This window comes from Octodon degus, unplaced genomic scaffold (assembly GCF_000260255.1).
Source record: "Octodon degus isolate 3935 unplaced genomic scaffold, OctDeg1.0 scaffold00302, whole genome shotgun sequence".
Taxonomy (NCBI): domain Eukaryota; kingdom Metazoa; phylum Chordata; class Mammalia; order Rodentia; family Octodontidae; genus Octodon; species Octodon degus.
In genome coordinates, this window is record NW_004524878.1 from 204,661 (window position 1) to 217,206 (window position 12,546).

A 12,546-nucleotide genomic window follows, 5' to 3' on the forward strand; every position below is an offset into this window, starting at 1 on the left:
GTGCAAATTACTATTGCTAAATAAAGAAAGATAAGGATCTTGGCAACTATAGGAGTTTAAAAACTCATCACTATTCTTATCATTTTGCTTATTTGAAGGTCTTCTAGTTGATATGCAAGTGTGTAAGGTGAGAATAGAGCAAATAAAATGCTTTTAACTTAAATCAGTTTAGCAACATGTTAAGGCTAACATGTTTGAATGAAAACTTTCCAGCTTGTCTTAAATGCATGGAATAGAACCTAAGAATACATTTTGATTACTGTTTTCCACAAGGCCTCTTTTACATCTCTGTTCCTCAGACTGTAGATGAGGGGGTTCAACATGGGGATCACTACTGTGTAGAACAGAGACACCACTCTGTTCTGATTAGTTGAATAGCTGGATTTTGGCAGCACATAAATGAAGGTAATTGTTCCATAATAGAGCGTGACTGCAGTGAGGTGGGAGGTGCAGGTGGAGAAGGCTTTGTGGCGACCCTCAGTGGAGTGCATCTTTAGAATTGTAGAAAGGATGTACATATAAGAGAGAACAATGACAAACACTGTGACCACAATGATGGAGCCAGAAGAGATGGAAGGGATAATTTCAATAATAGAAATATCCGAGCACGAAAGTTTCAACAAAGGAGAGAAATCACAAAAAAAGTGATCTATCTGATTTGGTCCGCAGAAAGACAGACTCAACAAACAACTAGTAAATGTCCAAGCATTCACACAGCCCCCCAGGTAGGAAGCCGCCACTAAACAGGAACAGACTCCGGGGCCCATGTGGGTGGAGTAGAGCAGGGGTGAGCAGATGGCCACGTAGCGATCATAAGCCATGGCAGCCAGCAGGAAGCACTCAGCAGTCCCAAATGTCACCACAGAACAGAGTTGGGCTTCACAGACAGCCACAGGGAGGGCTGTCCTGTGTTGAAGGAATCCTATGAGCATCACAGGGGTGACTGAGGTGGAATACCCGATGTCCACAAAAGCCAGATGGCTGAGGAACAGATACATGGGGGTATGGAGCTGAGAACAGCTTCTTATTAAGGTGATGATGCTTATGTTGCCTACTAAGGTGACAATATATATTCCTAGAAATATTACAAAGAAGATAACAGAAAGTTTAGGATCCTGTGTTAATCCTAAAATGATGAACTCTTTCACCATAGTAGAGTTTCCAACCTCCATCTCTTCTGTGAATTGTTCCTGCAGAAGAAAATAAAAATATTCAATTGTTTAATGTCTCCATGCCATAGAGCCCTGGTTTTCTTTGGCCATTCCTTAAACTCATTGGTAGTAACTTTTTCCTTTACTGAGATTAAATACCAATGTTTCACAGGACTGGGTTTTTGTTCCTTTCTCTTTGCATAAAAGAAGAAAGTCTGAGTCTCACTCTCTGCAATCTTGACCACATTCTTCTCTTCATGTGAGATTTATAGACAACCATAAATATTTATTTATACCTGTTAGACCTTAACTCCTAAACAGATCTTTTTCCCAAAGTCCAGGTTTATACTTTCCATGATCTGCTGAAATTTTCATCATTTTCAGTCATGTGTTGGAGATTCTACAAATGCTTCAAACCCAGTCTTCCCCATACCAGACTAGTCTGTTTCTTCAGCCACTCCAATATGTTGTATCTGGAGAATGGCACTGTCATCCACTTAATCTCTCATGCCTGTGGCTTGGTAGTTCCCCTATCCCTCTTCCTCTCACTGAACCACATTGAATAAAATCCCACTGATTTTGTCTAGAGCTTATATCCCGCTGCTATCTCTTCTCTTCTTTTCATTCCCAGGGTCCCCACTTTAGTTAAGGCTGTGGTCATTTTTCCTCTTTATTTTATTTACTTCTTAACCATCTTCCTTTTATTATTTTATCTTATAATTCAAAATCACAAGCCATGGTGATCTCTTGTTAATAAAAAGTTGGTATTAAAGTAATTCCTTCAATGATTTCACTGCTGTCCTGGGTTTTGTGATGGGCTGTAACCTCAACAGCACTATATCAGTATCCTTTCTTGTATATCCCACCCTATGACTGCTTGTTGCAGGATGTTTCCTTTCACCAGCCACAGTGACTCAACAGTCCTGGACTATTTAGTCCCCTGCAAGAACTCTACCTTCTAATAATTTACGTTCCCTGTCCAGAAAACCAAGCTTCATAGAGAAGAAAAATGAAGACCTTCTTGCTTTTTAGAAAGTGCTATAATAATATTACAGGTGATGATTTTGTTTCTATACAAAATTTTTAACACTTCTGGGAAAAAAACACTTGAAAATCAAAAGAAATATTCCTCTAAAATGTAGCTAATATGGTACATGTCAGCCAATAGAAATTCAGTGCATCTTTTCTCAAGAACTTTTCCTTTCTGAATGTTTTAATTTTACTTTTTATCATATTGTAGCTATATTTTAATACTTCTGTTCTTATTTTACTTTTCAATATAAGAATTACATTGAAATTCCTCACAATCATAATTTTTGAGTAGACCTTAATTTGATTCATTGCTGTTCCTTTTTAAACCATCAGCTGCTCTCCACTCTTCACCAGCAGAGCTAGTAACCCCCAAACCAGACCAAGCCTCAGAAGTGTAACATGATAAAGTATGATAAATTAAATAATAAGCCCATTTCCAGTTATTTTTCTTAAAGCAATAATTTGAAAGAAGTATGGGAGGAGACTTGGGACTTGGTAGTTTGAGCATTGCTGAAACTGTGAGGACTTTGACAACTCTTGCAGATAAACTGTCTTTATAAAAGGGATGTGCATGACTCTTTGAGGGGAGGGGGCAGAATATTATGCTCCTCATGTAATATGTTGATAGACTTAATAGTGATTCTTAATTATTGTTAAAGCTGTGTAATAATGTCCAAATTGTGAAATATTAATAAGCATGTCTTTCTATCTGGGAAAAAAAAGTATGTTCTATGCTCCAAGCTAAGTTGCTTCATGTTATTTGCAAAAATCAAAATACTGGGGGCTGGGCTCGGGAGACGGCTCAGTAGAATAAGCACTTGCCTGGCAAGTGCAAGGGCCTGAGTTCGATTCCCAGTTCTACCAAAAAAAAAAAAAAAAGAAAAGAAAAGAAAAAGAAATGTAGATGACATAATCTCTTGGGGCTGGTGAGATGGCTCAGTGGTCTAAAGCACCTACTTAGAACAAGTTTAGCAAAGCACAGGGACTGCAGTTCAATCCCCCAGCACCACATGCCAGCCAGCCCCGCCCCCTGGTGGGCTGAGCTGGCCACACACACACACACACACACACATAAATAAATAAATAAATTTAAAAAAAAATACTGGGGGCTGAGGAGATGGATCAGTGGAATAGCTCTTTGCAAGGCCCTGAGTTCAATCCCCGGTTCCAAAAAAAAAAAAAAAAAAAACCAAAATACTAATTTAGCCGGTTCGCCCACCGCCCTTGCGGTGGGTCCTAGCAGTTCTGGCGGCGGGAGGAATGGCAGCAGTCCAGTTGCGTAGCTCGGTCAGGCTCTCTTGCGCCTTGGCCCGCAGCTTCTGCAAGCGCCCCTGTGCTGCCAAGATGCTCAAGGGGAATGTCCGAAGGCGCGGTAGAGGAGAAGCCCAAGAGGAGATGGGGAGGTTGTGGGCTAAACCTTTTCCAGCTAAAATGGAAACGAAGCCCAAAAAGCAGAGGGAAAAGATAAATCTTCCGACAAAATAGTGCAAGCAAAAGGGAAAAGGGGAGCCAAGGGAAAACAGGCTGAAGTGGATAATCAAGAAACCAAGATTTATTTGCAGAAAATGGAGAAACTAAAAATGAAGAGAATGCAGCCTCTGGTGAAGCAGCAGAGAAAGAAGCCAAGTCTGATTAATCACACACCGTGTCTTATCAGTGCTCCTTGTCTCCCTTCTTGTACAATCCAGAGGAATATTTTTATCCATTATTTTGTAAATGCAAGTATTTTAGTAGCTCTAGAAACATTTTTTAAAAGGAGGGAATCCCACCTCATTGCATTTTTTAAGTGTAAATGATTTTTTAGAGGTGAAATCATTCTCTGGTTGTTTATTTTTGGGTACAACCAGAAATAGTGGGATATTGAATTATGGCAGGCTTTGACTGTCTTGGGTGTCAGCTTAACATTCCATGGGGGGGGTTAGTTTTATATCCTGCAATACAAAGCATACTAAATGGCAATTTGGAATCACTGTCACGTATTTAATATGTCTTGGATACTTTAAATGACTTCTATTCCCATGTTTTCAGTAGAATTGTTTCCTAAAGAAAATTACATCCTAATTGTTGCCCTGTCAGAATCGTGTGCACTCTGTAACGTCTTTGGTAGTGGTAGTACGGTTTGCCTCATTTTGTTAAGGTGCAGTGAAAAATCAAAAATTTGAGTATGTAGTGTATGTGATACAAAATTGTGAATTGGAGGGACTTAAGTAACATTTTGTCAGCATTTGAAGATACAGGGCCAGGGAGATGGCTCAGTAGAACAAGTCCTTACCTGGCAAGTGCAAGGGCCTGAGTTCAATCCCTGATTCTGAAAAAAAAAAAAAATGAAGATACTGCTACTTAATCCTCTTATAGAAAATTTGCCTCTAAATTTGAAGCTGAAAAGTCACTGGAATAACTGAAAATTAACACATGGCCTTTTTGGTATGTGTGTTAAGAATTGTGTACAAAGTGAATCATGCGTACTGATCCTCAATATAACCATTAAAATCTCAAATATTGAAGACAAAAATAAATATTAATCTAAATTTTCCCTATTGCTCATTGATTTGTTGAGTTTTGGGGTACATACTGATTTAAGAGTTTAGTGCCTTCTCTTTCTTTATCACTTTGCTGGGGCAAAGGCAACATTTCTTTGTTTTGAAGCACTTCTAAGAAAGCATAATTAATGTTCAATAATAGCAAGTATTAATTAGGAAAAATACAAAAAAGTTACAGAAGTCATAGTATAGATTCAGAGAAAATTTGGAAAAAAAGTTTTATTTATCAATATGAAAAAAGCAAAAGAATGTCAACAATGTTAAAGCAGTTCTGTCGAATACCATAAAACAGAATTATTTTAGCTAGGAATTATTTTAGTGTTTGGAATTTTCACATATGCACATCTCTTCCTGCTACTAACTTCAGCTAAGAAACAATTGGTATAGGTAAAGACTAGAGATCTATAACTCATTTCTCATGTGAGTTGTTGTGTTGTATATTGCTTAGCAACAAAAATCTATTATAAGTCCTTTAATAATGTCCCATAACCCATTTTGATTTGTTTTACTTGTATATAATTTGATATGTAATCTTATTTTTATATTCATAATTATATTCTATATTCCTTTTTGTAATTTACATTTTTATTTAATAGTATAAATAAAATATTTCCATCTTCTTTGGTAACATTTATAATTGAGATGCTATATGGAGCATATGTTAAATACTCATAGAGCTCCATAATCCATCTTTAATCACTTTTCTAAGTGTATCCCCCTATTAAGCAGCAAATTCCTTGTGCCTTTGTGCTTTTGAAAGTTATGCAAGAACAATGCTATAATTTCTACTCAAAGGTCAGTAGAAAAATGTTATTAATTATAATTCTCACTGAAGCACAAGGAAAGTCCAGCAACACTACTTCAGTTCTTCAGCTTTGAAACATACACCAGAAATAGTAAATATAAGTATTAAATATCATCAAAATATTTTGATGATTTAAAAGTTTTAAAGTAAGTAAGCATTTAGCTTCTTTCAAGTTTAGATTGAGTTTTTGAATGGATTAGAATAATGAACCAATAGTTGAAAATCTACAACTGATTAAAGAATGTATTCAGCCTCTTCTTTGGTTGATCATCATTAAATGTGTTTAAATTATTCTGGTAACAGCTTGCAGCTTTTGATGTTAGCTGTACTGTTAACAAACAGTTTTAATCTAATCACTTGGCTCACGATGAATTTAGACGAAAAGATTTCTTTTAAGGTTTATTTATTTATGCGGTATATTACTTAGCAACAAAAGTCTATTATAAGACCTTTAATAATGTCTCATAACTCATTTTGATTTGTTTTATTTGTATATAATTTGATATGTAATCTTATTTTTATATTCATAATTATATTCTATACCCTGGGGATAGAACTCAGGACCCTGCACTTGCCAGGCAGGCACTGATTCTACTGAGCTATATCCCCAGCCTTCAACATGAATTTAATGGGACAAACAATCTACTCTGTGTATAAAAATGTTGAAATATTTAAATACATCTGTCAGGTCTCCATTTCTTTCCAATTTCTGAAACTAAGCTTCTGTAGTTGGTTTATCTGTTTTTCCTGTTGCATGTGTTTCTGACTCTGAATATACATGGGCAAAGAGGGAGTCCAAGACTGAATACCATGCTCTTTGCCTACTGAGTCAATTCGTGCTTACTACAGAATCGGGGGCCTGGAGACAGACACCTAAGTCCTGGACCTCACACTATTCACCTCTATTAATCTTCACATGACACTGAATCTCTTGAACTCTCAGTATTTACACTTACACAGTGAAAATAATTATCCTAAAGAGGAGCTTTGTTGTGAAATTAAAAGAAATATTTGGCTATACATCAGGGTTAAGTAATGTTTTAAGTTAAACTAAATAAAAGGGAAATATTGGTAGATGCTTAATTATTCAATTTTTGGTGAGCAGCACACATTTCTTTGAGTTACAGAGTTGCTACCATAAATCCAAAATAAGACAGAAAGTACAGTATCTGATGCTTTCTTTGCTCTGGGCTATGCCATTCATGAACACAAAGTACTGACCAATCTTTGGTTTTGCCTTCCCCTCCACTGGACAGCTAGGAGCTAGAGAGTTCCACTGGCATCACACATTGGTCAGGGATTCTGGCCCCTCGAAACTCCTTTCCCTCAGTGTACTTGTCATTTTCATGATAATAGAGGCCATAGTACTATCAGTCTTATCCAACATAAAAGGCTATTTCTTCTGATTTTCTCTTCATATTTTCAGTTATTCTGACTTCACAATGATTTTGGCTGCTGCAAACCAACTTGCAATGCCTCCCTCTCTTAGGCAAACTTGGATGAATGTGCCCAAGAATCACAATTTCTAAGTGCCTCTTGCTGAGAACACAGATTACACAAAAAGTCAACTGGTGTGGGTAGTTATTTTATTTTCAATTTCTTATTGAAACAATGAAAAATTTATTCTAACAAAAATCCATTTATCTTCCACTTACTTTTTAGAAGCAGAGCTGTCGATGCTGAATTCCAAAGAGGGCTTTATAAAGTAGATATTTTCCATTTACTTTTATAGGTAATTGAGTACAATATGAACCTTTGAATGTACCCACTTATGAAAAAGCATAGGTACATACATGTAGTGAGGTTCCTAACAATCCTGGCAAATCCTCTAGAGCTAGTACTGTTGCCCTGTCCCCTTTTGAGAGAAGTCTTTTGGTCTGTTGTATAGAGTGACTTAAAGAACCACCAGTCTAAAAAAAAAGAACCACCAGTCTTATTACAGTGAATCATTAAAGCCTGGCTGGCCTACCCAAAGGGACTTCTACATGCCATGATGTCCCTTGATTTCTTTTTCCCTAGTTAAAGGAAGTGAAGGAGAAGGTTCTCGGCTGTTTAGAAGCATACTTGACATTCATATGTTCTTGACTCTAAAGCTGTCAAAATATTTGTCTTCATTTGCAAGCTTGCTCACTGGTCTAACCTTTACTATGGTCCTAGAAATAGCCCTCCAAATCGCCTTCACTTTTATTCTAAAATTAAGCCCAGACACCTGTTTAGAGATATGTACTATTGTAGCCCTAGAGACAGACTTAAAGACCATCATCACAATTCTAGACCATGGAGCAGCCCTGTGCCTTCATTCCAGCATCTCCCAATGATGCACTACAATAGTACTGTCTGCCCAAAAGCTTACCCCAGCATCCAATGGGGACCCCCTCAACCAGGGAATCAGTGGAATCCACACTTATAAATTCACATGACAGCAGGTGTGCCATCTGAAGACACTGAGGTGAAACTGTATCCAAGCATTCAGTGCCATAGACCAAGATAATAGAGATAGCCCTTCATCCAGCAACCACAGAGAGTACATGGTCACTGGAGCTCCTGCCAAGAGGCTCACCAAAACATGCATCATTGCAGGCCAATAGTTGTTCCTGGAATATCTACTCATTCACAAGAAAAAATTAAAACTGACCCTTATGCCACACCATTTAAAAAATTTAACTCAAATTTATGATCGATATAAATGCAAAAATAAAACAAATTCCTAGAGATAAATGTAAGCCAAAATATTTTCACTGGAGAATAGGCAAAATTTTTGACATAGTTCAATCCAGAGCCACAAACCATAAGAGTCATGCACACAAAAACCACTTTTGATTATTGTAGCTTTTTCATAAGATTTCTCAACAAACAACACTACAGACCAGTATCATAATGAATATAGACACAAAAATTCTTAATACAATGCTTTCAAAACTAATTGAACAACACATTAAAAAGATTGTACACTGTGGTTAATTTGGTTTCATCCCAGGTTTGCAACAGTATGCAAATCAGTAAACATAATACAATACATAAATAGATTAAAGTCACACAGTCATATCAATAAATATTGACAATTAAAAAAATCCCACTATGTAAAAGTCCTGAAGATTATAGGTATGGAAGGATTATACTGTAATGTAATGAGGGCTATATACACCAAATGCATAGTCCACATCACACTGAAAAGGAAAAAATTAAAAGCATTTCCTCTAAAATCAGGAACAAGGCAAAGGTGCCCATTCTCCCCACTGTTATTCAATATAGTATGTGAAACTTTAGCCAGATAAATTAAGAAAAGAAATAAAAGGAATATAAACAGGATAGGAAGAATTCAAATTATACTTATTTTCAGATGATATGAACCTATACTTAGAAAAGCCTAAAGACTGCTCCATAAGACTTTTAGATTAGATAAACAACTTAGGTAGCACAATATAAAGTCAGCACAAAATAGCAATTATTTTTATATCTATGAATAATAGACTTACTAGGAAACAAATCAGAAAAACTAGACCATGCACAATAGTTTGAAAGAATCCCCACATATAAACCTAACAAAGAAGGTGAAAGATATTTACAGTTAAAATTACAGAACACTAAAGAAAGAAATTGAAAAAGAAAAAAAGACACTAGAAGCTGGAAAAGCTGTTCTCATTAATCAGAAAAATTAATATTGTTATAATAACCATAGTGTCAATAACAACATTCAAGGGCTTGGGTGACACCTTGGTAGTCTAAGTGCCTGCCTGGCAAGTGCAAGGACCCGAGTTCAAACCCCAGTTCCACATGACTTTCCAGAACTGGAACCACAGGCATGCCGTGTGGACCCTGAAACCGGGTCTGGTGGTGCACACCTATAATCTCAGTGCCAGGAAAGCTGAGATAGGAGGATCACTATGAGTCTGGGATGCATAATGAGACCCTATACCAAATAAATAAAGCAATAAAAGATTGTCTTAAAAAATCAACAAAGTCAACACAACCTCCATCAAAATACCAGTTCCAGTTTTCATATACATAGAAAATCAATCCTAAAATTAATATGGAAATACAAAATACCAAAAAATAATTTAAAACAATTCTCAGAAAAAGGACAATGCTGGAGACTGGGCACGGTGGTGCACACTTGTAATCCCAGTGCTTGGGAGGCTGAAAACAGGAGGATCACGGTGAGTCTGATCTGTATGCTGAGACCCTGGAGACCCTGTACTAAATACATAAAAAAGAACGACTCTGGATGAATCACAGTACCTAAAGTTTCCATCACCTCTTAATAGCACCGTGTTATGGAGCAAACCTTTAACACAGATGATAATGCAGGGACCCTTCAGAGCAGAATTACTGAAAGGTATAATAACTTATGCCAGAGAAGAAACTTTCAAAACATATGAAAACAACTTTAAAATGATTTCTAGAAAATATTGTTTTATTCAACTTGTGTTTTAAATTATAAAGTTAGTTTTATTAGAAGTACTCACATAATCCTTTTGTGAACAATATCATCTAAAAAGGAAAACTCATCATTAATCAAAAATCTCATTGTTGAGTGATATATACAGACACATATATCAACTAAAGAGAGTTTCTTGTTATTGTAGCTTTGAGATTTTATTGCTACATCAAGTTTTACAAAATAATAGATGACACTATTGTCTGCCTCCCAAGCTCTCTCCTCAGGGCCTCCTTAATCTCCTTGTTCCGGAGGCTGTAGATGAGGGGGTTCAACATGGGGATCACCACCATGTAGAATACAGACACCACCTTGTTCTGGTCGGTGGAGTAGAAGGACTTGGGCATCACATAAATGAAGAAAATGGTTCCAAAGTACAGCGTGACTGCAGTGAGGTGGGAGGTGCAGGTGGAGAAGGCTTTGTGGCGGCCCTCGGTGGAGCGCATCTTCAGGATGGTGATGAGGATGTAGACGTAGGACACGGCGATGACAATCACTGTGCCTACAATGATGGATCCAGAAGAAAATGAGGGAACAACTGCAGGGATGCTGACGTCGGAACAAGAGAGCTCAACTAACGGAGAAAAATCACAGAAAAAGTGATTGACCTGATTTGGTCCACAAAAAAGTAAAGAAAAGAAGGAAAAGGTAAAAGAAGAGGCATTAATAAAACTACCTACATAAGTCATTATAAGTAACTGGACACAGACTTGTGTGGACATGTTGGTTGAGTAAAGCAGTGGGCTGCAGATCGCCACAAAGCGGTCATATGCCATGACAGCCAGAAGGAAGCACTCAGCAGTCCCAAAGAAAACACCGGAGCCGAGCTGGATGCCACATCCGAGGTAGGAGATTGTGTTTACTTCCACCAGGAAGTTTACAAGCATATTGGGTGTGACAGAAAAAGAAAAGCCTAGGTCAGAAAAAGCCAGGTTGCTCAGAAAAAGGTACATGGGGTGGTGGAGCTGAGAGGAGACTCTGATAAGAACAATTATGGTGAAATTACCAGATACAGTCACCAGGTAGATGCACAGGATGACCATGAAGAGGATGACTCGGAGGACTGGATCATCTGTCAGCCCCAACAAAATGAACTCTGTCACTGCAGTGTGGTTCCCATCCATCAGCAAATCCATGAAAAAGATGTAGCAGCTGCCAAAACAAACCTGTGATGCAAGGACTACATAAATAATGATTTAATATGATGGATATGTTTTTATTACCACATAAAGAATGACTATATATATATATATATATATATATATATATATATATATGCAAAGATGAGTCTACCTACAGTATTAAATATTGCATTTTGGTGACAATAAAATGAGTTTACTCTACTGCAGAAAAAAACTAATACAGTGGTCCTCCATTCTTTTTTTTTTTTTTTTTTTTTTTTTTGTCTTGCTGTATTTTGAACTAGGGACCCTGAGCTTGCCAGGCAGGCACTTTATTCTACTGAGCTACCTCCCCGGCCCAAAAAGTTGAAAAGGATTTTTTTTTTGGCTGCCTCAGGATGCCTCAAGGGCAGGTCTTGTAGGGCATGTGGAGCTGGGGATCGAACCCTGGTATCCTGCTCCTGACTGTGTTTGCATAAGCAGGCACTTAAACAACTGAGCTAACCAGCAGGGCCCTGGTCCTCTATTCATGAACTAAATTCTCTCAGCAATACTGGTCACAAGCAAAACTAAATTTTCTCATAAGGACAATATTGAACCTAACAATTGAAATTAATTGGATTCTCATCCAACTTGGCTTATGACCAGAATCATGGAAAGACTAAAATTTGTGAACCCAGGCACCATTATATATCTTTGTATATTTATATACAGGTCATTATACTTTCCAAAAAATAATGTTACTTCTGTTATTATTTTATTTATAAATGAAATCTACAAGAGGTTATGAAACTTATACCAGGTTACATAGCAGGTGATAAAGTCTGAATATAAATCTCAGGAAGTCTCACTGTCTATTCCTGTAGTAAATAAAATGATGAAGAAAAATAAGAGTTATTGTGATGTCTGATACGCTAGGCAATGAGTAGACAACAGGTTCATACTACTCAGTTGGCACCCCTTATGTAGAAGACTTATATTAAGTGAAAGAAATCTGACACACCTGCTTAAGTATTTCATGGTTTCTCATGTGCGAGAAACCCAAATTAGAACTAAAGAGTAAATGGAAGAAAGGAGAAAAGAAGGAAGGGGGAAGAAAAAATACATATATCCAACATAGCTAAGGGAGTTGTATGTCTACTTGCTCTTAGTTCATTGAGAAGAAAGACTTGTGCTTTTATTATTTGACCAATTTTTTGTGTATCTATCTTGTAATCCAGCAACTACTTTTCAGTTTATATGTAATATAACAGCCATTGTTAATATCCCATCATCTTGTTTTGAAATTTTATATCATTGTGTTTATTGCTTTTCTCTTTAACATAAAAAAACATAAAGAGCAAGACAAAAGATAAATCATGGGAAATAGGATGTAGAGCTTTCTCAAAAGGGAAGGGGAAAAAGAGACGGAGGGATAAGGAATATAAACATCACATACTACAGGCACATTTAATCTAAA

At 37.0% G+C, this 12,546-nt stretch overlaps 2 protein-coding genes across 2 annotated transcripts; both read right to left on the bottom strand.

Annotated features, from left to right (window-relative positions):
* Positions 1 to 239: 239 nt before the first annotated feature.
* Positions 240 to 1,172, bottom strand: LOC101573320 (olfactory receptor 491-like). The gene has a single exon (XM_004647323.1). The coding sequence runs from the start codon at positions 1,170 to 1,172 to the stop codon at positions 240 to 242; it is 933 nt and encodes a 310-aa protein (XP_004647380.1).
* Positions 1,173 to 10,142: 8,970 nt separating this feature from the next.
* On the bottom strand, positions 10,143 to 11,102 carry LOC101586510 (olfactory receptor 502-like). The gene has a single exon (XM_004647352.1). The coding sequence runs from the start codon at positions 11,100 to 11,102 to the stop codon at positions 10,143 to 10,145; it is 960 nt and encodes a 319-aa protein (XP_004647409.1).
* Between the last annotated feature and the right edge of the window lie 1,444 nt (positions 11,103 to 12,546).

Bases quoted from the DNA above. Each gene is read 5' to 3' on its own strand.
- LOC101586510 (XM_004647352.1), bottom strand. From the start codon at position 11,102: ATGGATTTGCTGATGGATGGGAACCACACTGCAGTGACAGAGTTCATT.
- LOC101573320 (XM_004647323.1), bottom strand. From the start codon at position 1,172: ATGGAGGTTGGAAACTCTACTATGGTGAAAGAGTTCATCATTTTAGGA.